Source organism: Chroicocephalus ridibundus, chromosome 3 (assembly GCF_963924245.1).
Source record: "Chroicocephalus ridibundus chromosome 3, bChrRid1.1, whole genome shotgun sequence".
NCBI classification, from domain to species: Eukaryota; Metazoa; Chordata; class Aves; order Charadriiformes; family Laridae; genus Chroicocephalus; species Chroicocephalus ridibundus.
Window position 1 is genome coordinate 15,975,573 of NC_086286.1, and position 25,915 is coordinate 16,001,487.

Here is a 25,915-nt window from a genome sequence, read left to right on the forward strand (position 1 = left end):
TACAGCCAGTACATGTGGAGGAGGCTAAGCTTGAGAAGTGCCAGAGCTCCTTCCACAATAACCTGGATGTAGACACAATTCACCAAAACCTTCCTGACTCTCTGCAGAGATGTGCTTACAGTCACTTCTCCCAGAAGGCAAGCCTAGAAGTACAAAGAAGCCTGTGCTGTGAATTCTCCACTGCAACAACTCCTGCTCTGTCTCATATTAAATGGGTAAATGCTCAAGATTAAACCAAAGCCTCTGGGCAGAGTGAGCCATTTTTTGCCTAACTCATCCGTGCTTGCTAAACAGCACAGCTACATCATATTCTCTGTACTACAGGGAGCTGGGAATCACTGGTGATTCAATTAGATGTGCACTTGATACTTTTATTTATATTGCCTGCCAAAACTAAAAATTAATGAAGCATGTAGGAAAACAACCACTATTTCTCTTCAGGCCTATTTTATGGCGCAAATCAATTCAGGAGTGGAGGGAATACATGCCAAATCTTTTTAATAAAGGACCCTGGCTCCTGAAAAGGGTGCTCTGTGTTATTGTCAGCTTGATTTTTTTGACTGCCTTAGAGCAATTCTGGCTTGCCGCATACAGGCTGCACAGTGCCCTTCTATTTCAGTCAGGGTCAAGGCATGACGACAGAGGAGAGCTTTACAGAAAAAATAGACCAAGTAACTCAGAGCTGTTTGCTGACAATTTCTGCGGGCCCCTTAGTAAGGGTTTAAGGCAATGAGAAGATACCTTCCTTGGCTTTGCCATGCTCCTTGCAAAAACGCACTCTTAGAGACACCATTGAGAGCCTTCCCTATATCAGATGCAAAGCTCTTCGCATGTCACAAGCCAGACACAGAGGGCTCAGGTCATTGTGCAAACAGATGCTAGAAAGCTGTAGGAAGTGATTTCGGTAACTCAGTAGGTGATCCCTCCTCCTAGGGGTATGCAAACAACCTGTATAGCACCATGTTGATGGAAGTGCCGCCTAAAGAAAATTTGAGAGACGTGGCCGAGAGCACTTCCATGAGGTTAGTAATGTCATGACACTCTTAAAAAATCTTTAAGTCCTACTCAAATTCAGAAGTACTTTTGTCCCTCTGAATTACCCCACAGATGGTCTTGAATCCCACATTTATTTCCAGTTCCCATGTCCCCCTCAGTTTATGTGCAACCTTTTCAGCAATGTCTGTGTTTTAACCCAGCAGCTGCTGAGCTACGATATGCAGAGATTCAGAAGAGGGGTTATTGTAGGCAATGGAGTTGTTCCGTTTACTCAATTCATTATAACTTTGTAAAGGCACTCAATTTTCCAAGCACATGACTACATTAACACTGTTTACAATGGAACCAAGGCATTCAAGAGCACCTACTGTCTTCCCAGGTGTCTTTGTTGCAGCCCAGGAGCACAAATCTCCTGAAGTCAATTGACAGTAGTATCTAAAAGACGTCAGTTGCAACTAGACCTCAAGCAATTCCAGGAGCTTTTCCTCCAAAACAAAGCAGCAGATTTGCATGCTCATTCATCTCTGCGGAGTCGGGGCCTGAATTAGCTCTGATTTGCATTAGACGCGTATATACGTGCTCCATGTATAGGTTAGAGAACAGAAATAGCAAAGCTGCAGCCTGGGGAATGGCTGGGCTCTGTGACATTGCATGATTTATTCCTGTCTCCTTTTTACTTGCTTACTGTGTGCATAAAGGCAAAATTAATTGGATAAAGGAGATTATTAACTAGTAAAACAAATAGATAACCAAAAAAAGCACAAATAACAAATGACCCTTTAATGGGCTACTTGATGCAGATGTTTGCATTCAAGCCCAAGGAAATCTAATTTTTAATTAAAATATTTTATAACAAAAATAGACATTTGATCTTTTAATTTCCCAGCCCAAATCACTCCTGGCAAGGTGAGCCAGAATGACCTGGATCGTTGAGTCAAGTGGCTTCAACTCACTCACAGAAGATGTGTAAGGAAAGGAAAATGAATGGTACCAAATAAGCATCAAAGTAAAATTTGTGGGAGACATCCTTTATATTTACAGCAGTGTTTATGTAGCCAATGGCATTCATAAATTATAGCAGTCATTAAGCTGTACCACGGCTGGCTCGGAGTCTTATAAATCATTATTTAAACAGCAACATTAAACAAATGGCATTTCAGGCTCTAAATTGAAAGGAGAAACAAACAACTCCTTGGGGAAGAGCGCTGACTTTGTACCTCACAGGTCCCACTTCTGAACATAGTCCAGCCTTGGCAGTGTTCAAATCCAGTACCAGATCCTGGACACAAATGACAGTCTGGCCTCTTGACTGCCCATGCTTTTGGACTTTGTTTCCATGTAGCAGATCAGCATTAAAGGGAAAAATCATGTGGCTTAGCCTAACGCAGGATAAGCAAGTTACTGCTCAGACTGTGGGGCCAAAGGGGATGTATTTCACTCCTCAGCAGGCTTTCTCTAGCTTGGGTTGCCTCTTCTCTCCTCTCCCCTCCCTTGATCAGCAGAGAAACCGAAGTGCGTTGGCAAGTTCTGGTGAACCTGTCTCTGAGGAACACAGCCAGAAAGTTCAACTTATTGCCACCACACTTGGCGAGGTGGGACAGAAGACAGAAATTCTTACAGGCATTCACAAAGATATCCCTTATCTTGCAAACTGGCTATGCTGCTAATTATCATGCAGGATTAATCAAGCTGAACATAATTATACCTTCATGTGTTACATTCAACTTTTCAGGCCATAATTTTTAATGCTACCAAAAGCTTTTGGGACCAACACAGTCAGGTAAAGTCCTCCCACTCAGTGCACATTAAAACAAAAGAGCTTACTAGGACAGTACTTAGTTGTTAAAAACCCTGTCATTTGTACTTTGCAAAAGAAGATGAACAGAAATTGCAAAGACCTGGGATGAATGTGCACCCTCGTGGGTGCTATGGGCTATCCCAGAGGAGTACGGTTGGACAGAACTGAATTGACTACAATGGTCTCCAGGGCAAGACCCTGTACGCACACAAGGTGAAAAACTTGAATTTTTAATTGCATGTATGTAGCAAGAAATACTGATCCACGGAAATCATTGTATGTGCTACCCTTCAAAAAAAAAAGAAACTTTCCTATTATTTAATTACACCTCTTAAAAAAATATTTTCTAATGGGCCAGTGCTGCAATCTAACGTTCCTCCACTAAATGCCACTCAAAATCATGTACAGCTTCACTGACAATGCTTATCTGTCAAAGTATTTGTCATTAACTTCTCAATTTCATCTGTTCCTCCTTTGGTTTGAGTTCAAGGCCTTGACTCAGAGATACTTAAAAAGAGAGTACTTGGGGGATTTTATAGGTTGTGTGGAAAAGCTACTGTCTAGCTATAAAAGGACAGTGAGAATTCTGGGGAGTTTCTGATTATTGATTTTTCTATGACTGCCCATTTCTGATGGGCATATCATTTCTTCACTCCAACCCTCCAGCCTTATGGCAGCACTGACATTTGAAGGCTGATGGCTCACTTGGTGCTGAAGATAGCCATATCCCAGGACAAAGCAAATTTCTATTGATATGAGTCATTAATAGCCCCGCTTCCTTCACTAGAGAAGTTGGAAAGTGTGAAAAAAAGGCGGTAGGAAAGTAAAAGAAGAGAAAGACGAGTTCATGTTTAAGGGAACTGAAGCCATCCTTGGCAAATGGCCATTGAACTCCAACATGGTACAGGGCAGATCGCATAATCCAAAACTTTCCCAGCAAGCTACCTTGCCCTCATTTTCCAGGCACCCACCCCAGGACACCTGTATTCAGATCTGCAGAGAAGCCAAGCGGTCGCAGCTGCAAATGAGACCAGCGAGAGAGATACTTGGAAAGCACAATGTCCTCAAAAAACGCTTTGAAAAAAGATTGACTCCAGGTTTCTCACATCAGGCAGCCAAAATTAGTCAACACTTCCTAATTTCTGGCTTTAATCTTTGTACCAGCATCGTTACCATTTCTGTCAGTGCCTAAGGATGCAAGCGAAGCCACATTTGTAGGAGGCGGCGATCTCTTTTTATTAGGCTGCTTGATACAGGAAGAAAAAGCAGCCCATGTTTGTATGCCTGAAAGCTTGCTCATTTTTCCAGTTACATAAGTTGGCTTTCATCTTCATATTTCACTTCCTATATGTAAAACGGGACTAAGCTCATCACAAGAGCTCTGTGATGTTCATTTCATTAACATTTGTAAGGAACCAAGATGTTATGATAACAGAGCCACGAAATAAACTGTAAGGAAATTATTTATTCTGTCTCCACAGTGCAGTTTGAATAAGTTACGGTACAAAATGAACGGGGCCATACGTTTGATGAAGGCACCGTAGGATAGGCACCCCCTGCCCTGTGTGATAAGGGAGCTGCTCTCCCACAGTGAGCTACGCCAAGGCAAGAAATCTTGCTCATTAGAGCCGCGTAGGAAGAGAATTTTCAGTTCACAGAAAATGTCAACATTTCAAAATGTATCTAACCACAAAATAAAAATGCCAAAATTCCTCATGGAACAAAAGTTTCAAAACAATTCTGCATTGGAAATATTGACTTACGATGTTTCAACAGGTAATGAAATATTGTCATAAACCCAAGAAATTTGAAAACATTTGAATTCAAACAAAGACAAAATGTTGGGCAGGAAATTCAACTGGAAACTTACTGTTTTGGAACTCGCTCATGTCAGTATTTCAGCCAGCTCAGTTCTAATGTGCTCTGCCTCTCTGCTACTGCTGTTTCAACATAGGGAAGTTATGCTTAGTATACACATTTTAAAACATCTGTTCTTTCAGCCTTGCTTAATGCCAGTATGATTGCTTACACTGAAGAAAGCTTCATAGCACACATGAGGAGCCGACACTTGCTCACTGCCACGTTTCAGTAGCATGAACCTTCTACAGAGCCGTACAGCATTCAGACTCACCAGGCCCTCTGTGTGCTCTTGGAAATGCTTTTGACCAGGTCTGGTTACTTTTACTTCTCCTATCTTTTGACTAAATGACTACCCAACGTTAACATTGGTGTGATACGGCTCTCCTGAATTTACAGCAACAACTAGCTTCCTTAAAACTATAATGAAATAAGAATGTGGAATAAGAAAGTTAGCTATATTTCACACTTTCTCATTTTTCAATTAGGGAAGTTGACTGAGGATCTAATATTTATCTTCATAGCTCCTGAGACAGCAAATAATTGCTGAGCGCAATAAATAACATGATAATGTTTTTCCCTATTAATCTTGCACAAAATCTAGCTGCTTTTTTGTTTTTGTTAGGACTTATGGTAACATGTACTTTTTCCCATGATTTGCTTACTGATCAATAAGCAGCTCCAACGGCACATCCAAACATTAACAGTAAACAAATAAATAGCAGTAGCAGCAATTTTTATAAAGGAAGTATGATCTTCCAGCCTGTGTGGTTACCTACACATTCTGGGGTATCTACAAAAATTGAAAGGGGCCAAAAGAGAGAGAAAATTAATACTTTTTCCCGAATACCTATGACACACTGTTGTATACAGTCATTAGACTGTTTTAAATTAAATCTAGCACAGCATATCTTTAAGGTTTTCATCCCGAAATATCAACATCCTGATTTAGAACAATGCAATGGGATACAATAATTTTGTTAAAATCCCTCATCTCATTTCTTTTGGTTGCTTTTAGTTGCCCTTGTTTCAATATCAGACTGCATTTGCTAGTTGATTCCCTTTTTTCTCAGGTACCATTGCATTTTTGTGAGATTAAAAAAACCCAACAAAACAAATCCCCCACCCCACTCGCCCCCATTTTCATATCTCTCGTAAAAGCAGTGATTAACATATTTGTAACAGTAAGCAACTGGTTAAAAAAAGATCAAACAATCTTTTCTGTGATCTTCTGTGATTTTTTCAAAATACAAACCTCGGAGAGGGAAAATAAAAAGGTCCAACTTCTATTATTAGCTCTGCCATTCCCATCAGACCTCTCTGGGTCTGAACAGGCTTGGAGACCAGCTCTTATCAGCCAGCAACCTTACCCTTGGGAAACACGGGCCAGACTGATTGCTAGTTCACTGGAAGATGAATGCTGCTTGCCACATGCAGCGGATGCTGACAAAATCATGAGGTGGTTAAGATCTCTAAGCTTATTTACAGACAACAGGAGCAGATTTAACACGGGCCCACTCTCAACTTGAGACATGGAACTGAATATGGAACAAAAAAACAAGGCTACTGGAGACACGTCATGAAAATAGTACCTCCAAACTTCATCTGTGCTTTTTTGGGGTAAACCCTAAGAGTTGATTAGATAGGAAATACATGTAATTTTTCACATTTTGCTTCCTAAAAGGCTGGGTTCAAATCCACTTTCAATTACTCAAGCAAATTTTATCTTTGCCTGTTCTGGTTCCCCAATTCCAAGCACAATCAACACTGCCACTACACATAGTGGATTTTTTCCCCATTCTTATTCTTAAAACTGGTACATCAAGAAAAACATCACTAACATTTTAAAGATGAGGAAACTAAGGCACACGCCAACCAATTTCAAATAATGAAACAAGACTGTAAATTGCCCAAACCAGACCTACTCTCTGACTCCTCTTCCAACCTCTACCAGTTGGACTGAAGTTGACCAGATCCAAGAAAAAAGCCACAGAACAGAGAAACTGGAGAAGATTGCTCAGCTCATCAAGAGCTGATTCCTTGCAGGTCAGATATAACCTCTCTCTGAACCCTGCAATAGTAGCATCTCAGTAATCTCTTTGTCATGCGCTTTAGCATTGCCAAACCAGTCAGAGGTACATTTGTATGCCTTGTCATGAAAAACACAAACAGAGGTATGACACTTAATTGTATTCAAACATCATTTTAGATAGGAATCATATTTTTCGTTTCTAAAATGCAATTCTGCTTCTGTAGCTGTTTAAAGCAGTATCTCTTCTTTAGCTGTCAGCAGTATTAAATTAAGGTTTATGGCCTTGCTGCAGTTCAGCTGCTGGGGGAGATGGGCAGAATATCACAAATCAGCACAATCACGAGCATGCGCATGTGGTCCCTTTCAGCAGGGTGCAGTGAGGCATCCTCACATCCCAGCCAAATGCTTTACTGTGCAAGGCAGTGGCCCCACAGTGGAAGAGCAATAGTTATTTCAAGTAGAAGCAGAAGCTTGCTGGGGAAGAAAGTTTCATGTCATGCCCCTCTCCACTGTGCCAGCCTCTGCGAAACTCTGCAGTTGTTGTCGCCAAGGAGCTAATTTCCACTATGTTCAAAAACTGAGCAACAATACCTCAAAAACTCAAAGCATAAGCAAAATGAAACCGCACATGAGCACTTGCTGCAAGGGAGAGCAATAGTATTGGTGACACATAACAGGTTTGCCACCGGAAGGGGCTTAATGTGGATAGAGGCTGTCCAGCTTTCAATTCTAGGGAAGCAAAAGGGAACACTGCAGTATTACCCTACCTCCACACGTCCCTGAACATCAGTACGTTGATGGATGCTATGACTCACTGGTGACTCTTCCAGCTGAACGCACTGAAAACTGCCTACATCTCAGTGCTTTGAAGCCAGTCCAGAGGGATGGAGAAGTAGCAGTTCTTTGCTCGTGTATCAGGCTGTGCTTCAGGCCTTGCTACACTTGAATGAAATTATCCCAGGAGCAAAGCTGCTGAAGGTCAACAGCACTCAACATCAAAAAAAAGCCTGGAGAAGGACTCCCTCCTGGAGTCCGTGTCTCTGCCAGAAGATCTCTGCTACCCCTTGAAGATGTGGAAGATGTATGAATTGGGAATGCTTACAGAAAAAAATCAGATGTCAGCAAAGAATACAGTGATTAGCTCTGTGTAAGCCAAGGTATGCACTGAAGATATTAAAAAAAAAACCCCACAAGGAGGGATGACATTACAATTCAATTCCAGGATGACCACCCAAGTTTCAGGCAGTCTCTCTACAGTCTTGTGGCATGCTAAAAGACACTTTAACGCTTTCCACGCAAGATCTCTTTCCCAAACATATACTGAGGTGCAAAGAGAATTGTAAGAGTTGACCAATATCATTACTCAGGATTGAGTAATGCCCTGAGGATGAGATAGATGCCTGTGGGTTGCTAGCCACAGTAGAATAGCTAGGCAAATGTTAAATAATATTTAAATGGCTTTTTTATTATTTTTAATACTGTGATAGGAATCTCAATAAGACAGTTGCTATATGTAAAGACGGATCAAGGAGACAGACGTGCCTTATGTCTCTCCCTATGATTTTAAGTTCTTTACCCTTCAATGAGTAGACTGGCAATCAAACTCTCAGAAGATTTTACACAACTGCTCAGAAGTGACAGTCATTTCTTTTACAGTTCTCATCTTCAAATTTGGCACCATAAAATGTATGACAACCCAAAATATTCCTTTACATCCACTTTGTCAATAGGCTTTCTGTTGAGTGCAGGCTCCCCTTCACGGTTCTTCCAAGCCCTGTTCCCCCGATTTTGCTAACTGATTCAGTTGGCCATTACTTAATCTCTTAACTACCATCAGCAATAGTATTAAATTCTAACAAATTTGCTACTGCTGTTATTATGTAAAATGCTCCTCCCAGCTGGGTAGGTTTCACCAAAGCCTAACACTTTGTTGACTCTAGATAAATCTATTTATACAATGCAAATGTACCTCTTCCTGCAGACAAAATCCTTTATAACTAAATCCTTTATAACTGCAAACCAATTCATTATACAAAATAGAGAAGTAGGAGGACATACAGCTTACTGCTCATTCTTCATCAAGACCTAGCAAACATAAACATTTGGGTACAAAACAAGTAATAAAAAGAGAATATGAAACAGGAGTTGCTAGCCCCACTGCAAAGTAAACGGGGTTAGTCTGGTTTTGTGGCAAACAGGGTTACCACGTTAACCACGAATAATTATGGGAAGGTCCAGAAGGAGGAGCAGAGCATATGGAAATAACATACAGAACCAAACCCAGCCGTACATGCATAGTATTGTGACTGACTTAGAAAACAATTAGGCATATAAGGAACTAAGAAAAGAGAAATATAAACCCACTTCAGGAAGTAATGAAATTCTGTATACTCTCCACCAAAGACCTACTGAGGTGCGGCATGGTTTGGAGAAAAATGAACAGTTTAGGAAAGGGTTACAGTTAACAAAGTGTACTGGACAGGACTCACTTGACAGCACAAACTGTGCGAACACTGAATAACAAAAAAGAACCAACAAACCATCTTTTGGCCATAGAATGAACCAGGGCAGGCTTAAAAGGTACTTTACATTTACACGTGTCCAGACTTAGTGTTGAAGTATCAATTTAAAAGACCAAGTAATGTTTAACATTACTTTTCATATGCATTTCACCAAGCCATCTCTCTGAGCATTGGCCATCTTGGGGAGGCTGGCCATCTTGGGGAACACAAACTATTCCTGGTTTTTACTACGATCCACCGGTTGCTCTGTACTTGTACTCCCATTCATCCTAAGCTGCCCATGGTCCTCTCTGTGGTATAGTTAAGTTATGCCAAGTGCAAAACTGTTAGATACCCACTATATATATATTTTTTTTTTACAACGAGAACAGTTAAAATACCTGACTTGCAGCCCTCCCAGGGCTTTAACTTAATGGGATGTGGATGCAGTTCACCAGCTATAATGAATGTCACTGGCCAATTACTCAAACCACTGCCGTACCTCAAAGCCCAGGGTGCGCAGGGGATCTACATTCAGAAAGTTTAGTGAAATACTATCAACAAAATGAACTACCCTGGAATTTGTACTCAAACGAGGAAAAAATTACTTGCCCCTTTTTCCAGGATTTCTTGATAAACAGCAGGAGGCTCTTAGGCGGCAGTTAGTTACAGTAAAGGCTCTCAACTCTTCTTTGACCATGCCCTTCCTTCCCATCCCACAGGTAATTACCGCTGCTTTTTAGTGAGCAATATAATTTTAAACAGTCTGTCAATGAGGTATACAAAGATGAAAAAAGTGCCTTGCTCTAGCATCTAATATGGATAAAATCAATGATCCACTGTCCCACAGGCAGTAAGATAATCAGAAAGCTCAGAGGCCTCTGCATCTATGGCAACCAGGTCTTTATGGGCAACAGACACTGCCTTCTCTGAAAGGTGTAGGACAGCTAAGGAAACTAAGACCTGGCAAAGATAGGGTGGCAAATGCAAATTATTGTCCCCCTGTGTGTGAAGCAGTTTCAGCACAGACAGTAGCAGTTCAAGTTTTCTCTGTGCTGTGAGAAATCATCCATTTTACCTCCCTCTCCTGTTCAGTCCAGTGCTGGGAAGGTTTTTGGACAACTTCGTCTCCGCTAGCAAAAAGCAAAAGTGAAAAGCATTTCACTGCTGTCGCTAGGCCTCTTCCAGGTAGTCCACGACTAAATTACCAGCTCATCCAAGGTATTCTCAAAAATAAAAAGCCTGGCATCCTTTTCCCAATACCCAGCAAAAGGAAGAAAGAATTAAATAACCAAGGACTGAGGACAAAACAGACCAAACATAGCAGCCCAGCATCATTTTTTGAGATACTTCAGCACTCCATTTGTGTGTGCAGGGGTCTTGAATTGCTAGCAAACCACTTTCAGAAATGCTGCCTATCAAATAAGGAATCTGACAGTCAGGATTTCCAAATTGGCTCTTACGCTGTGACCTTGGATAAGTCTCTTCACTTCTTCAAGCTTCCATCTCACTGCCCATGACAGAAAGAAATAACACTTTGTGGGGGATATGTGGCCTCGCTACTGTTTAGAACTAGCACTATGTGACTAGCGTATTTTTGTTTGCACAGGAAAAAAAAAAAATCTCATTTTTTAAGAGCTATCTGAAATGAAAATGTCCCCTGCAGAAGAAAAATTTTTGCCCAGCATTACTCCAAAAGATTTTATTTGACCTGGAATAAAATAATGGTTAGCTCCAGGAAACTTGCTATTGTTCAAAATTTTTTTCATTTCAGGTATTTCACCCTTCCTTTATGACTACTAACGTGGTTTCAAATAAAAAAAAATCTGAAGTCCAGGGAAAAGCTGTTAAAATTTAGTTTCCTCCCTTACTTTTTTTTAGGTTAAAACACTTACTTACTAAGTTTGACCAGAATTTTGAATAACTTTGTCCCACTAAGTTACATTTTTAACAAACCTAGAATAAAAATGGAGATGCTGCTTACCCTTGTGTACCAGCTGGAGGCTCTTAAGTGAAAGGCTATAGTGAGCGTGTTACTAAATGCTAATCACAAGCACAGAGGATGACAGAATCGCTTGAGTCGATACCACATGCTAACGCAGCAGCTCTCTGATGAAGCCCTGGGTCATTTCAGCTTGGTCCTGTCCCCTGAAAACTACTCACTCGGACAGTGCTCCAAAGAGATAGTCTTTTACCATGCTAGCACTGACAGGACTGACAACATTTCCTCCATTTGGCATGTAGTAAAACGTGCAAATACTAGCAAAACACAGATTAAACTGAGTGAACCTCAGATTTGGAGAGTGGTGAAAAACAGCCATGAAGCCTGCACACTTTCACATGAGCACTATGGCGGTATTACACTGCTATTGCTTTCTCACTGAGAAGCAGTGTGGAAAACAGCTAATGTAAACTCAACGCTAAACATTTCACTGACAATTAAGGTGACAGATTAAACTGATCTACATGCAATCTGCAAACTGATTTGGCATTCACTGATTAATGCAGTAAATGAGATACTAACATCTCACGTGCAATGTTATAAATCACTAACTTCATTCAGCAATGTGTATGTGGTGTCAAACCATTTTTGATGCTGTGTAAGTTATTAAATTTTCAGTAGGTGAAGCACTGAGTAACTATTACAGTTTTAGGATGAGAATATGAACAGAGACTTTTATTTTCTGACGAAAATTACTTCCAGACTTTGTCACTGGACTACTTGATACTATAATAACTGCTCAGATTTCCAAAATTCAAGTGGAAATTGCTTTTTATTGTAGTGGAAAATAGCAATAGAAACGTACAAGCACCAAGTCTGGACTCAAGCTTCTTTTTAGTGGACACACATTTGAGGGGAGAGAGATGCTTTAGAAATGTGATTTATTTCTCCAAAAAGGTGCTTTCAAGAAATGCCCATCTCCAAGTTCTGCCGATACTCAATACAAGAGAGATCTGCCGATACTCAATACAAGAGAGATCTGCCGCTCGAAGAAACTGCAGCAAGAAATGCCACAGAAGGGCCCTGTTCTAAGTATTTGGCCCAACTACTGCAAACAATGCAGAGTCCTTCTCTTATGCTTTTCTAGGGAAGGGATGTTACTCTCTGTGAGTCAACAGACCCCAAGTACTTTCAACTGTACAGTCACAAATTCACAAGGTGAAGGTATTCCCCTCCACAAATCCCAAGCAGTGCAAGGCTCTTGCCTTAGCAACCACACTTCAGCTCATGGTTGTCAATACTATTGAGTTAAACTGGACTGTAACGAGATCCTGGAGTTATTTGTAGCTGTGGTACAGGTAAGTCCCTTTGGTTGCAGGCAAACATCCTCCTCCAGCCGCATTGGCAGGAGAGGTTATTGCTTCCATCTGTTCAGGACAGCGTTCCCTCCTGATCCGCTGATGAAGCAGCATGTGCAAGTACTCCCTAATTTATTTGAGGCAAAGTCAGACAGGTGAGACCAGAACAACGGTTCTTACCTACTCAAGGATTTTATGTTATCCTGTCTCATTTTCAAATGGCAGCTGCTCTCTGGGCTGCATTAAAACATCTTACAGACTCTTGTGACCTGCTTAAAGACTAGAGGAGCAAAGCTACAGCACAGTGGTGCTACAAGGTAGAGAAGCAACTCAGTGGCAGTGCTCTAGTCACTTAAAAAAAAAAAAAGTCATTCTAATATGTAAGATAATTGTGATACATGGTGATATCTTACTATTCCATGCAAAGAGATTTATGGAAGGGGTAGTATTTCCCTTTCCCTTTTTTAAAGACAGCATACTGGGGAACAACAGACTGCTAACCCCCATTACTTTGCAGCTTTGGGAAAACTCGTAAACACACCTTGGTCTTTATCTGAGATATTCAGCTGAAGTCTGCTTCTAAAACAAGGAGAATGGAAAAAAGCAACTGCAAGTATGGCTCAAGTTCAGAGGAAATCTGTCTCAATTTAGAACCATACAAGAGGGACCTTTATTTAAATCAAAGATGGAGATAAAATGAGGTGTTTATGTACAGGATATCATAGCAGCTTTTTTGCAGAATAGTATACTTAAAATTACTAAAACAGAACAGACATATAACAAAAAACCCCCCAAACTTGGTACAATTTTCTGTTCAGAAAAGAACATGTGGTTTTAAATTTACCTGATAACAAAGAAGCATTGATTACACTAATGTAATGAAATAGACATTCCCTAACATGACTCTTAATGGTATATCATGCTTCAGAAGGCTAGAATTCAATGATCTCCAGGAACTAGATTTGAAATTACTAACTCCTGAATGTAACCAGATACTCTTGCAGAAGTACGATGAATTAAGGTTCAAGGCAAATGCTGCATATAATGTAGATCTTAACCTCATTTAGAAGCAATGTTGTTTAAGGCTTTATTAAGGGATTGAGTTACTGCTTCTGTTTAAACAGAAGTGACAGTGTCATTCACAAGGGTAATAAAAATAAACAAGATAATGCAAGAGAGGGATTTGCTCCTACTGGTAAAGAAGTAACTGAAAAAATAACGTGGATCTTCTGTTACCGCTCTTTGGAAAGCAGCATGGGATCCAATGTCCAAATGCAACTCAATTTAAGTAGATTTTTCAAAAAGCCTTCATTGAGGTCTCCCATAAAGTAATGCGGTTCAACAAAAAAATCAAAGCTTTTACACATAAGTGATTTTGTGAGGATGCAGAGAAGCAATATGATCTACAGGGCTCCATTAGAAGGGTCTTGGCTGTAGCTCTGCTCCTACCAACAACCACTTTACTTTGGACAAACCACTTAGTATCTGAATGTTCTTCTGCGTGAAAGGACTGGGGTTTTGGTTTTTTGTTTTTTTTTTAGAAATATACCTTCTTTTCTAGACCCATTAATGAAATATCTACAGAGGGTAAAAAAAAATCCCAGTTTATAACTTACACAGGTTTCGCAGAACAGCTGGTGGTTTTGCTTTTAGTGCAGAGGGGCTTCTAGGTCTGACTGGAAACACCCTGTCAAAGCTGCATGAATGAAGCATGACTTGGTAATGCTGGTATTGTAAAGTATTCCTGGATAGCACTATTAATCTTGCACTCAACAGCCATTTAATTTTTTTCAGGGTTTATCCTAACAGACTCTGAATAAACTCCTGCAAAATAATTACTATAAAATGATTTATTTAGCATGCTAACCAGTGAGCGTTGAGGATGTTCAATAGAAAATCCATTTGTTAAAGATTCCTTGCCTGACACTATTCATTCGAAAGTGAGGAATTGGTGGGCAGACTTTATAGATTACAGGTATTAAAGCACCCACTGGCTTTAAAAGGATAGTTCTGTTAGAAATTCCAGGCTACAATTCTTCAAGCAAATCATTGTCCCCTTTCTGACACTCTGATGATGCTATGATGTTAAAGGTGGAATGAATTGCTCTCTGAAGTGCCTCTTTTTCTCTCTGTTGACTACAGAGGGACCCTAGAGACTAGCTTTGACATGATGCCTAACTTTCAGATAGCTGAAGTCACAAAAGATGAATATCACCTTGTCTAACTTCATACAACAAAGCATCTGAATGTCTGAACTAAATCTTGCCTACGGAGATTGAATCCCATGATGTCGTGAATTAGATGACTGGTTTATTATACAGATTTTATTCCCTGACAGTTCAGTTGAGGTCTAGACTGAGAATTGTGCTGAACTGCTTGGGAATTAGCTTTGCAAGTTGGAGTTCAGAAGATTTTTTTTGGCCTCCTGTCCACTGAAAACATTTTCTGGCCTTTGTTCTAACACTAAAAAAAGCAGCCAGCATCAGCAGAATATAGATGTGTTTAAAAAGAGGTCTCCTATACACTATTAAGACAAAGAAATAAGGACAATGGGACAGGTCCATTGGTTAGCTTTGTAAACTGGAAAAGAAACTGTTTTCATTTCATCTAATGCCTTTCCTATGCACTTTTTATGAACACTTGGCACTTAGTAAACCCCTCACAAGTACAGCAAGATTCCTTAGACAAAGAGTGAAGCTCTGCCACGACCAAGTTCTCTGCCCAAGTAACTTTTGGAATGCGATTTTCTAAAGAGGAGTCCCCAGAGGCAGCGCGCAGTTATACCAACACGGTTGCAGCTTACGCAATGCCTAGCATTAACTCAAAAACTCAAAGCTGACAGCCTCTTCCCTGTTTCATCAGTCAAATCCCTCGACTTAAACTTGTTAGAGATCCACCAGTAAACTTCTGGTTACTGTTGCTGCCACAAATGGCCTTATTCTGTACACTCACTACTTCTCTCTCATTTCTAAGATCAATGAAAGGGCTATTTAAATTTTTTTCCATTTCCTCACAACTAATTCTATCCCAGGTGTCAGCTAATCTAACGCTTGCTCACTGTGTCCTGGCCAAAGGGCTTTGGTCATCTTTATTCATCTGTTGCCATTTGCCTTTGTATTTGTGCTAAGGAATTCACAATCTAATTTCTTTGTCCTTTGCTTGTTTCTCAAGTGCACAGCACAGACCAGACTCATCTGTGAGTACTGCTCTGAGACAGTATAGCAATATGAATAAATGGAAACAGTAATAAACTCCTCTGCAGTATTTACAGAACAGCATCACTGTGGGCTTGCAGTGCAGGAAGAGGAATTTTGCATGACTGATTTCCATTTGGTGGCATCCCGCCTGGTCATGACACTTCAGTTTCATTTCAGCAATTACCCTAATCCTCCAGGAAAGGAACACACAGTTTACTTAAAAGTCAAAAAATAATATGAATCAGGGAATGCTCTGACTGCTGTTATACTTTAGAACGACAACTGTAATGCATTACAGACACCGCTGATGTCTGGTACGGCTAGTAACAGAAGCAGCAAGTAGAAGCACACTTATTATAGTTTAAGGGGAGCTACCTGAAGTCAAAATTAGCCTGCATTCTACAAGTCAACAATAAGATGAAGGCTACCTGCTACAATATAAACTTATAATGGACTAATAATTGCCCTAAAGGTTTCATGATGAGATTAGATAGGCAGGAATGTTTTATGGCTAAAGGGAAAGAGGAGAAATCAGCTTGTCCAAATGAGAGAAATTACCCGATTTCACTTGGGAGCAGAGGAAGTTGGAGGTGCTCCAAAGATGAAATTAGAAGAGAACAGAAGACAAACACTCTAAGCATGGAAGACCATTGCAAAGCACTCTGTGCAAAGATGAGCAGGTCAAACATCTCTTGGAGTAGAACTTTTTTCCAATATATGATAGGAAAGGTTATTCTGCATTTCTCATTTGTCTTAATCAGTTTCAAGTTGTATTTTTAGAAAATATACTTTATACAAAATGTATTTTGCAATCCAATTTTTTAAAAATCACTGTAAGTAAATAGTAATATGTATCATTGCAAACACCAAGCGTCAGCTCCAGCCTCCTTTACCTACAGTGAAAGAACAGCTATAATTTAAACCTAACTCTTCTGTTGGCTGTGAAGACCCCAGCAATGACAAAGAAACTGAAGTCCAAATCAGTGATGTTCCTATGAAACCTCTTGTTAGGCTCCTCCTTTTTCAAAAGCTTTGATAAATATATAGGGACATATCTTCAGCTGATGCAAGTAGTTGAAACTCCAACAACTAATGGGATGACGCATAACATGCTTTACAACTTTCACTAGCAGAAGCTCCACTCAAGTAACTTCATAGTTACTCACTTCACTTCCTTTACTTCGGGGAAATAGCTCGCACGCTGTAAATACTTGCCTTACTTTGCTGTCTAAGGCAACTTTTACTAGGCAACTTTTTTAGACAGGTGGGTCACCTTACTACTGTTTTGTTACTGATGTGTACAGTGTAAGTGCCTGATGAGTTAATACTGTTGCCAAAACTTTACGCCAAAACTGATCTTAGAGCGATTGCTTTCCTTTTGTTATGGTTTCATTAACATATGTTCATAAACACATGTACATATATTGTTATTCCATGAGGTGCTTAAAGAGTCCACAGTTTCTTTCTATAAATCAATAGCAACACTGCTAACATTACAGAAATATTGAAATTTCGTCCTTTTCATATTTTTTTTTTGTACTGTGTAACATGATGCTGGATTTATGCAGTTGTTGCTTACAGCTCTAAATGATGTCTTAAAAATCCAGTACATAATTTAGGCTTAAGTGCACAGAATATTCACTGCTGTAGTCTCTGCAAAATCATTTACTCTAGATTGTGGCTCACACAAATCAACCAAAACAGCTTAGATCCCAGTGTGCTGCAACACATCATCTCACAGAATCAGACAGATTACCTCTCAACCCTCAAAGTTTTGAGGTATCAAAATAGTTGCTTTGTTCATCTCTGTTCACATCAAATGAAAAATCCACTCTTGATATTATTTTTGGAACACAATAAATCTCTCTGTAAGAGCTGACTAAATGATATTTCCTTGTAGATCTGAAAAACATTTGCAAACCTCTTATTTTGCTTACAAACTTGCTGTTATTCCATCAATCATGCCCCATAAACAACAGACTTCAATCTAGAATTGGACCCAGAATCCAGCTGACTCATTTAAGTGCTTGCAACCTCCCAGTTGTACAAAACTTCATCACTTCAGCCAGCAATCATTTAAAGAAGGGCGGGGGGAAAGTATTCTTAAAATTTCTTTCATGTAATAAAACCTGACTGGTAATTTAGAATCTTGCCATCTGGATCAATATGCCTTACTAGCAGGGCTTTCAAAGGCTCAATTCATAAAAGCCCTGTATGCCTCATTTATGGAGGTATTCCGTAAAACTGCCTCCATGGAAGCACGGTGCAGTCCGTCCTTTCTCATCCTCACAGGGGGAAGGCATGTCTCACTGCAACTCGACCTGGGGACTAAGGAGCACAGTTCCCATTAATTTGTGCTCCTAAGTCACTTGGCAGCTTCTGAAAGTTCCTCTCTTTCCTCACAACTTTCATGACTTCAAAGCAAAAGCGTCACAACATACAGGTTTAATGACCCTGACCGAGGTTCTGCTGCGCAGCTATGGGTGTGAGTTTCCAAATACAGCATAAAGGAGTCTCATTTGTTGACAGGGCATGCACTCCTTTTCATAAAACTTTGGTCCCCCGTTACAGAATCTTAAATTTTTTTCAGGGAAAAAATCAATGCATCGGGTTAAGTCAGTTGGCATTTCTATTTATGTATTATGGATTTGATTTGGAGTTACAAGGTCGAGGCTTTTTGGTTTCAGTTGTTCTGTTGCAGAGCATCTACTTCACTGTATCCATCACTGCTGGCCCCAATGTGCCACACCTCTCCCATACTAGATACAGTGCAGAATTATTAAACAACCTCTGTGGTTTGGTGCAGCAATTGGTTTGCTGGGAAAGCTGGCTGCAGCAGACCATGCAGAAACAGAACAGCAGGACAAAGCAAGCAGGGCTCCCTAAGGCCAAAAGAGGAAGGTTTTGGACAAGAAAAGGGAAGAGCTGGACAGGGTCTTATAACAAGACTGGGGCAGACTTGCAATGAGACCTCTCAGACAGAGAAAACAAACTGAACTTGAATATTTCAGAAGATAAACCCTGAGCCAAAATCTAAAGAACTCTTAATTGTGATAAAGAAAGTAGAAAGTTTCTCAGTCTTGTATGTGTTGCACCACTGCAGAGCCGTGGTACCTCAGAATCCAGGTGTTGGTATGTATGACACTTCTGCAGGCTTTTAAAAAAAATCAGGTTTTGCTGCTGACATTATTTTGTCTTCTACAAACTGGAAGCACACAGAGAAAATCTCTTATTTCTTTCTTGTCCCACCTTCTCTGCATTCTTGTTCTTCATCTTCCCAAAATTATTGTGCTCATCAATGCCCCTCAGGTTCTGGTGAGTCACACCAGAAAAAGGGCCTAGCTTCCACCTGAACAACCCACATATTTATCTTTGTGCTTGATGATTTTAAATGTTAATTGATTAATCCTTTTGCGTTTCATTCAATTTCCACAGCTTCCCCAGTCTCACTTGATTTCTTTGCCAGTTCAACAGACTGTCCATCTAGTTAGTTCAGTCTGGTTGATTGAGTGGCTATCTGATTAAGTTTGATTGCTCTATTTAATTAATTGGATTGTAAATGTTTATTCCAATCACCTTCTAACTGGTCAAACTCTTTCATCATTTCCCCTATCTAGACCAATTATTTCTGCCTGATATCCTGTCATTTGTTTTCAGTGTTACCGGTTTATCGCCATCTCTCCTTTCCTCATCTCTCCCTCTCTCGTTTATTCTTTTGCTCACGCAGTCTGACTCCTATCCTTTTTGCTTGATCATCACCCTCTTTTGTTCTGACTTTCTAAGCTTCCCCGCTGTCTCTTACCTCTTGTCAAAGACCACTGTAATTCTTCACAAACATGAATCAAGCTGCATAGCCAGGTCTTAACATCTTCAACCATCATTCCTGTTTAAATCAAAAACCTTTCCTACAGCTAACGGAGAACTTCATGGCTTTATATAAAATAAAACTCAGAGCAAAACTACCCCGACTTTCTTTTAGCAAAATCAAGGTTCTGCGTGCCCTTTCTTACTGGCTAGCGGTCTTTTGAAAATGTAAGGGTTTATTACGGAGCGAAAAAGGAGGAGATAGACTGTCATCTACTTACATGATAGAATCAGCTTGCATAAATCTTTGAATCTGGAGTAATACCAGTCTAAAATCATTGGGTCATCCATAAATCACCATTGTCCTCCCCATATCTCAGGTGATAATAGTGAATCCTATGATTGTTTCAATAAATCCAAGCAGTTAAAACATCACAAGAACTAAGTGGCAGCACTTAATAGTAATAAAAATAAGTTCAATTTGGGGAAAGCAGATTACAGAGTTCATTTTCTTTCACTGAATCAATGGCTCCCCTGTTGAAATAAGCCTTAATTAAGGGAGAAGGTCAGGATAAAAATCAAATATGGCATTAAAAAGATAATGTATTGGCCAATTCTTCAAGGTGTTAAAAAGTACTTAAGACCCACAACTGCTAACACTTGCAGGGGAACTGAGGGATTTCCAGTGTCTCTCAAGCAGTTTCCAGTACCTCTTATGAGCAGGTCCTTCTCTTTTGATTATTAAAGCTTTGGATTTTAAAGGCTGAGGTTTCTCAATTCTGTTTCTTAACCCCAACCACCTAACCTTTTTTGAATTAGAGTAGATGAACCTGCCCACTCTGGTAAGACAGTAACTTTGTGTAAGAAACACTCACATTCGGTCCTGCTCTGGCAGATTCCAGCCGTTCCACCTTCTGTATGAATGCATCCATTTTAAAGACCAGTTTTATCAGCATTATTACACCATCTAAATAATTTCTTTATACCTCCCTCTTCATATCTTAAAAACCCAAATACATCATCCGTTGATTACTAAGTAAAACAACAGAACATTACGTCCCATTCACCAACATGCTGGCACGACAGACCTATGAAACCCAAATGCTCTAGATATTCAGGTTCACCTCCCCCTCCCCTTCCGTGAGTACACTAATGTTCTAAATAGATTAAATTATTTAATATAACCATCACTGTCTAAATTTGGCTCGACAAGAAGTAGGTGTTCACAGTCAGCAACAGAAATGCATAATCACTAATTCATTACTCTAAGAAACTATTCTACCACTAATTGAGTTACTGTGCCTTTTCTAGAAGCAATATTAAGACTAAATTAGCTTAATTTTTTATTCCTAGCATTACTATAACTTAATTTAAAAAAGATGAAAATGAAAAATGAAAACAAAGATAAGCCCCATAACAAGTGCATTAAATTTATTTTACTTAAATGGGCACAAACCACAAGTGAAATAATTTTCACTTTGGAACTACCTTAAAATGATTTAACTTCACTACAGCCACCACACTCATCTGTAAAGCAGGTTTTGCTCCAACACAAGATCCCTACAGGATTAAAACACTAGCAGGTTAGAGCTGGGGTTTGGCACACAACCCGAAGTCAGAATAATCAGTCATACCTCATGGGAGAGCAGAGGTGAATGGGGGGGAAGGTTGTTGCCAAAGCATTTGGAGGCAAATATTCTTAAAATAGTAAGTCTTTTCCAAATGCCTACTTAGTAAAATTAGATCCACAGGAAAACTAGCTCAGTGGAACTGTATAAATTGCATAGGCCGCTCCAAGGAAAATGCAGCCAATCTGCCTAATTTTTTTTTTTTTTTTTTTTTGAATGAAGGATACTCAGAATTTAATCCAAACATACTGAATAATTCCTATTGACTTCAATTAACTCTGGATCTATCCTCTGGCTTGGTAAGCTCCTTAACCATGACATTAATGCCAAAGGAAATTCTCAAGCTTCCTTTACACAAAAATGACCTGGATAGGCAAGTATTATGGTAAATGCTGTTCCCACATCTCAAATACAGGCAACTACTGAAATTTAAGACTATTCACGGTTCCCCTGAATTTCTGGGCAGTGGTAGATCTCCAGACCATATAAGATGACATGGTGGTTCCGCTGAAGGTAGATTTCTTCTTTCCACTGTCCCATATTTACAACTAAACACATAATTAATAAAAAAAATATTGACACAATTAAGTTAGTTCCTTCATAAATTTTCTGTAAACATCTTGCATTTTTACTCAAATGAAACTTACACAAAATTTTTTTAATTATTTATTAACATCTAAGTTAGGTGTAAGTGTGTCATGTGGCACTTCAATTAGAAATTTTTTTACACTGGAACAACCTCCCCAGGGACATGGTGGAGTCCCCACCACTGGAGGTTTTCAAGATGCAGCTGGTCAGGGTGCTAGATAATCTCACCTAGGCTCCCTTTCCCACTAAAGGTTGCACCAGATGATCTTTTGAGGTCACGTCCAACCTGGACTTTTCGACGATTCTATCAGATACTTTTCTAGGCAATTTTCCAGTAGGAAGCATCAAGAACTCATTTTGAAAAGGGACTCACTGGTATTTCATTAAGTTCAGTTAACCACAACATCCTGTCAGCAAATTAATTTATAAGACAAACTGCAGAAAGTGAGCGTACGTGGGAAAACTGAAATGATACATATTCAGATTTTGTCTGAATATACAAAACCACCAGTTTAGTAATGATTCAGATACATAAGTAATCCTGTTTGGAGAAAGCCCTTATTGATTTCCTGCAGTTGATTCCTAAATCTGTTGCTAGACTATTTATCAAACGGAATCATGAAAAATTCTATCTGGCAGTTGCTCATATTTCCTCATACATGTTGCAAGCCTATATTCTTACTCTTCCTTCACCATCTCTTTTTCCAGCAAAACACGCTTCAGGTGTTTGGCATTTTCCTTTCTTGAGAGGTCCTCTGTTTCGGATTACGGGTTTTGCTTTTAGTACAACCTTAACTTCAACTGCCATCAATGTATTATAACCATGAGACCATTACAGAACAAACTATTTACCAGCTCTGACAGTAATGAGTGTATTTCCATGTACTTTCAGTATCTACTGAAAAAAGCTATTGCTGAGTGGACAAAAGCATTAACTTAATCAACAATACATAGTCTCTACCCACTCCAAAATAAATATGTTTTTTTATGTTGCTTACTGAGCTTGAAAACTTGAAAGCTAAGTGCTTGCTCTTGGACAGGCTGAGTGTCTGAAATAACTGCTTTTAACAGCCTCAGAGCATCATTAAACCTTTAACACGTTTTAGAAGCATTTGATCTCCACGCCCCTTACTTAAAAAGTTACTTAGAATCGGTAAATCAAACACTGCTAAGTAAAACAATGTCTTGTCATTTACTTGTGCTTACTATTAAGTACTTTAATTAAGACTTTTGGAAATAAGTTAGCAAATTAATTAATTTACAACTGCAATAAAAATCAGTAAGAAACCCATTAAATATCATTAATAAGTCAATACATTACTTAGGAAATTAACTCTATTTTTATTACTAGAAATTACTATCAACTATAAAATGCCACCATACCAATTACTTTACTTGTAAGAAGGAACAAATTCTGAACTGATATTATTAAATTAAAATATTGCTTCTCTACAATTTAAATTTTTTTTTTTTTGCTCTGGATACTGCACTTATTTGAATTGGAAGTTGTAAGAAAGAAAATTAGACAATCAATAGTTTAGGTTTTACACACTGACAAACACAATCTGCGTCACATTTAAGGCAGTAATTAAAAGCCAATAGGCTGTAGGATGATGGGCAACGCTACCTGTTAACTGTCCTGATCCAAAACCTATAAAATTCCAAGCAGCCTTTCTATTGACTGTAGGGGCTTTCTTATCGGAATCTAATCCTATGGTTCAGGAAAACTTTCTGTTTTTAAAAAAAAAAAAGGCACTTAGCACATGTCAAGTGCTAAAAAGCCCTTAAAGAATTAAAGCTAGAGGATGAGTACATGAGAAGAATGGTGGTGATGAACTACAGCAATTATAAAATATGCACCAAATAGAGTTTGACCAATCCTGAGCATTTAAAACAACAACCACCCCAACAACAACAAAAATTGGGAAATTGGGAAATATGAAGATATTCAAGTGACAAATCACTTTGATTTCCTAATGTGCTGCACCACTGAATGAAGAAAGGGAAACGTGGAGCACAATTAAGACACTGCAATGATAGAATTATGTTTCCACTCAACAACGCTTACTTAGATGGGATATGAATCTAGAATTTTTAAATTTAGACTTAAAAAATATTTCAGAATTTTATCAGTATCTGTATTTTTTTAAAATTTAATTCTCCATTCAATCCCATATAAACTGTTATTTTTTCAGTTCAAATGCATCTTTTTTCATGAGTAAAGAGCTCAAAAAATGGAATTCCCAATGCTCAAAAGCAAATCCCAACCTCAAATTTCTACCTTCTTTAAGCTCCTGTTGGCATTTAATTTAGATCCAAACCTGTTTCTACCTATGGAAATGGCAGCCTAATTTCCTAAGATTGTCTGTGTGCCTTCATTTATTTTTAAATTGTGTATATGATCTTCAACAAAAGGCTTAGAAGACTTGTTACTGTTTCTTAGGTGTTTCTTTCCCATATTCACCCATGTTTTAGATGCTTCAGTGTCATTAAGTTATTCAACCTGCTAAGCTGCCCAAAGGCTTCTAACAGCTGCAGAAAAACTGGGTTTAGATTAATCTTTTCTTATCGCTTTCCCTATTTTCTCCAAGCCTAAGGTGCCACCCTTGGTTGATCATCACCACCTTCTTTCTTGTAAAAGGTCACCTCCTCAGCTGTGTGCAAAAGGCTTAGAATTTCAACCAACTGAAAAAAGAACAAGTGGTTTTATTCCCTGGTGGTATTATTCATACACCGTGTCCTGTAAGCAGAGCAGGGGAGTAGCCAATTGCCACAAATCTGTAGACAAAATGGGAGATTTGCTCCTTCTTTTGCTCACAAGATGTCTTAATAGCCTCAGCAACTGACATCTGTCATCTGCAGAACAAGGCCCAGTATTGGCAAGAGCTCACTCAGCCAACATTATCCTTTCACTCAGCTGACTGTCCATCACCTAAGTTTCTCCTTCAAGTGCTCCCAAGAGAAAAATTCAGGTACCTTCATGGGAGCCGGATATCTCCTGTTGCAATGAATTCCCAAAGCACTGTGGATTTCAACAACTTCTGTCCCATTCACATTTTATGTCTTGGGGAGTTGAAATACTTTCTTTTCAGCCTCAGAGAGATACCAAGATGCATTCCGTACCTCGGCAGCAGAAGAGGTGCATTCTATCTGAGCATGCCTTGCGCTTTCAGCACAATGTCAGGCTGTTCCTTGTTGGAGCTCAGAGATCACCTTTATGTACGGACAGTGCAATAAACCCCTTAATACAACTGGCCTTTGTGGAGAGCAACATAAATAACCAAAATAATGTATATTCTCTAGCAGATTTCCCTGTCCTAGACAGGTTGAAAAGAAGGACATGCAGCTCAACTCAGCAGTACTCCAAATAAATAAAATGGACAAAAGGTAATGTGTTAAGTGCTATAAGCAATAATATTCTTCACTGACACCCCATCTAAAGATTTCAGTATGATTCACAAGCTCCATAAAGCTGGTAGAACTAAAATGCAGCTGCTTCTGGCATGAAGCACTGAATTTACACACTTGGATTGATAACAGAGCTTGTATTTAAAAAAGTAACCCCCATTAAGGTTGCCCATTATTAAAATTCCACACACTACATTGAGCTGTTAGGGTTATTATTAGGGGAAACTCAGCGATAACTGCTTGGAACATGGCCACAGACAGACATACTTTATTAGAATAAAAATTCCCATAGTTATTTAAAAAAGCAACCCCAAAATTTGTTACCAGAAACATTAAAAAGATGGCTTGCAAGCTATCTGTCTAGGAACCACTCATCTGTTCCACTTGGAAGCCCTCAAGACAGGCATCTGGCAAGCCAGGATGAATACTGCTTTGGTTCTCCCAAAATGAAATTTTCCTAGAAATTCTTTCCAAAGGAAAAAAAAAGCACAAACAACAAACCACTTGCTTCCTTGCTTGCACTTTTAAGGCAACATTAAAAATAACAATCTTTATTTAAATGATTGATTTGACGAGAAGCTTTCCTTCTGTGAAGGTTCTGTAACAGCCAGAAATCATGCTCCTCTCCAAAAAGGCATCTAAAGACTATGAGCTAGAGGCAAAAAAATACGTTACCTGTACTGCAGTTCTTCATCGCAAAGGAATCCACAGCCGCTACGCTCTTGTTCCCATTAGCAACATACTCCAGTGAGATCCGAAATGGTTTCTCTAGATGTCCAACTCTCCTTTGAAGCAACACCCATCTG

General features: G+C 39.3%; 1 protein-coding gene across 1 annotated transcript in view; it reads right to left on the reverse strand.

Annotated features, from left to right (window-relative positions):
• The window catches only part of ALK (ALK receptor tyrosine kinase), a 328,277-nt gene that overhangs the window by 85,582 nt on the left and 216,780 nt on the right, over window positions 1–25,915 (reverse strand). The window contains exon 5 of the mRNA XM_063328138.1: window positions 25,785–25,912. Coding sequence (XP_063184208.1) covers window positions 25,785–25,912 — 128 coding nt within the window. The remainder of the gene's footprint in view (window positions 1–25,784; window positions 25,913–25,915) is intronic.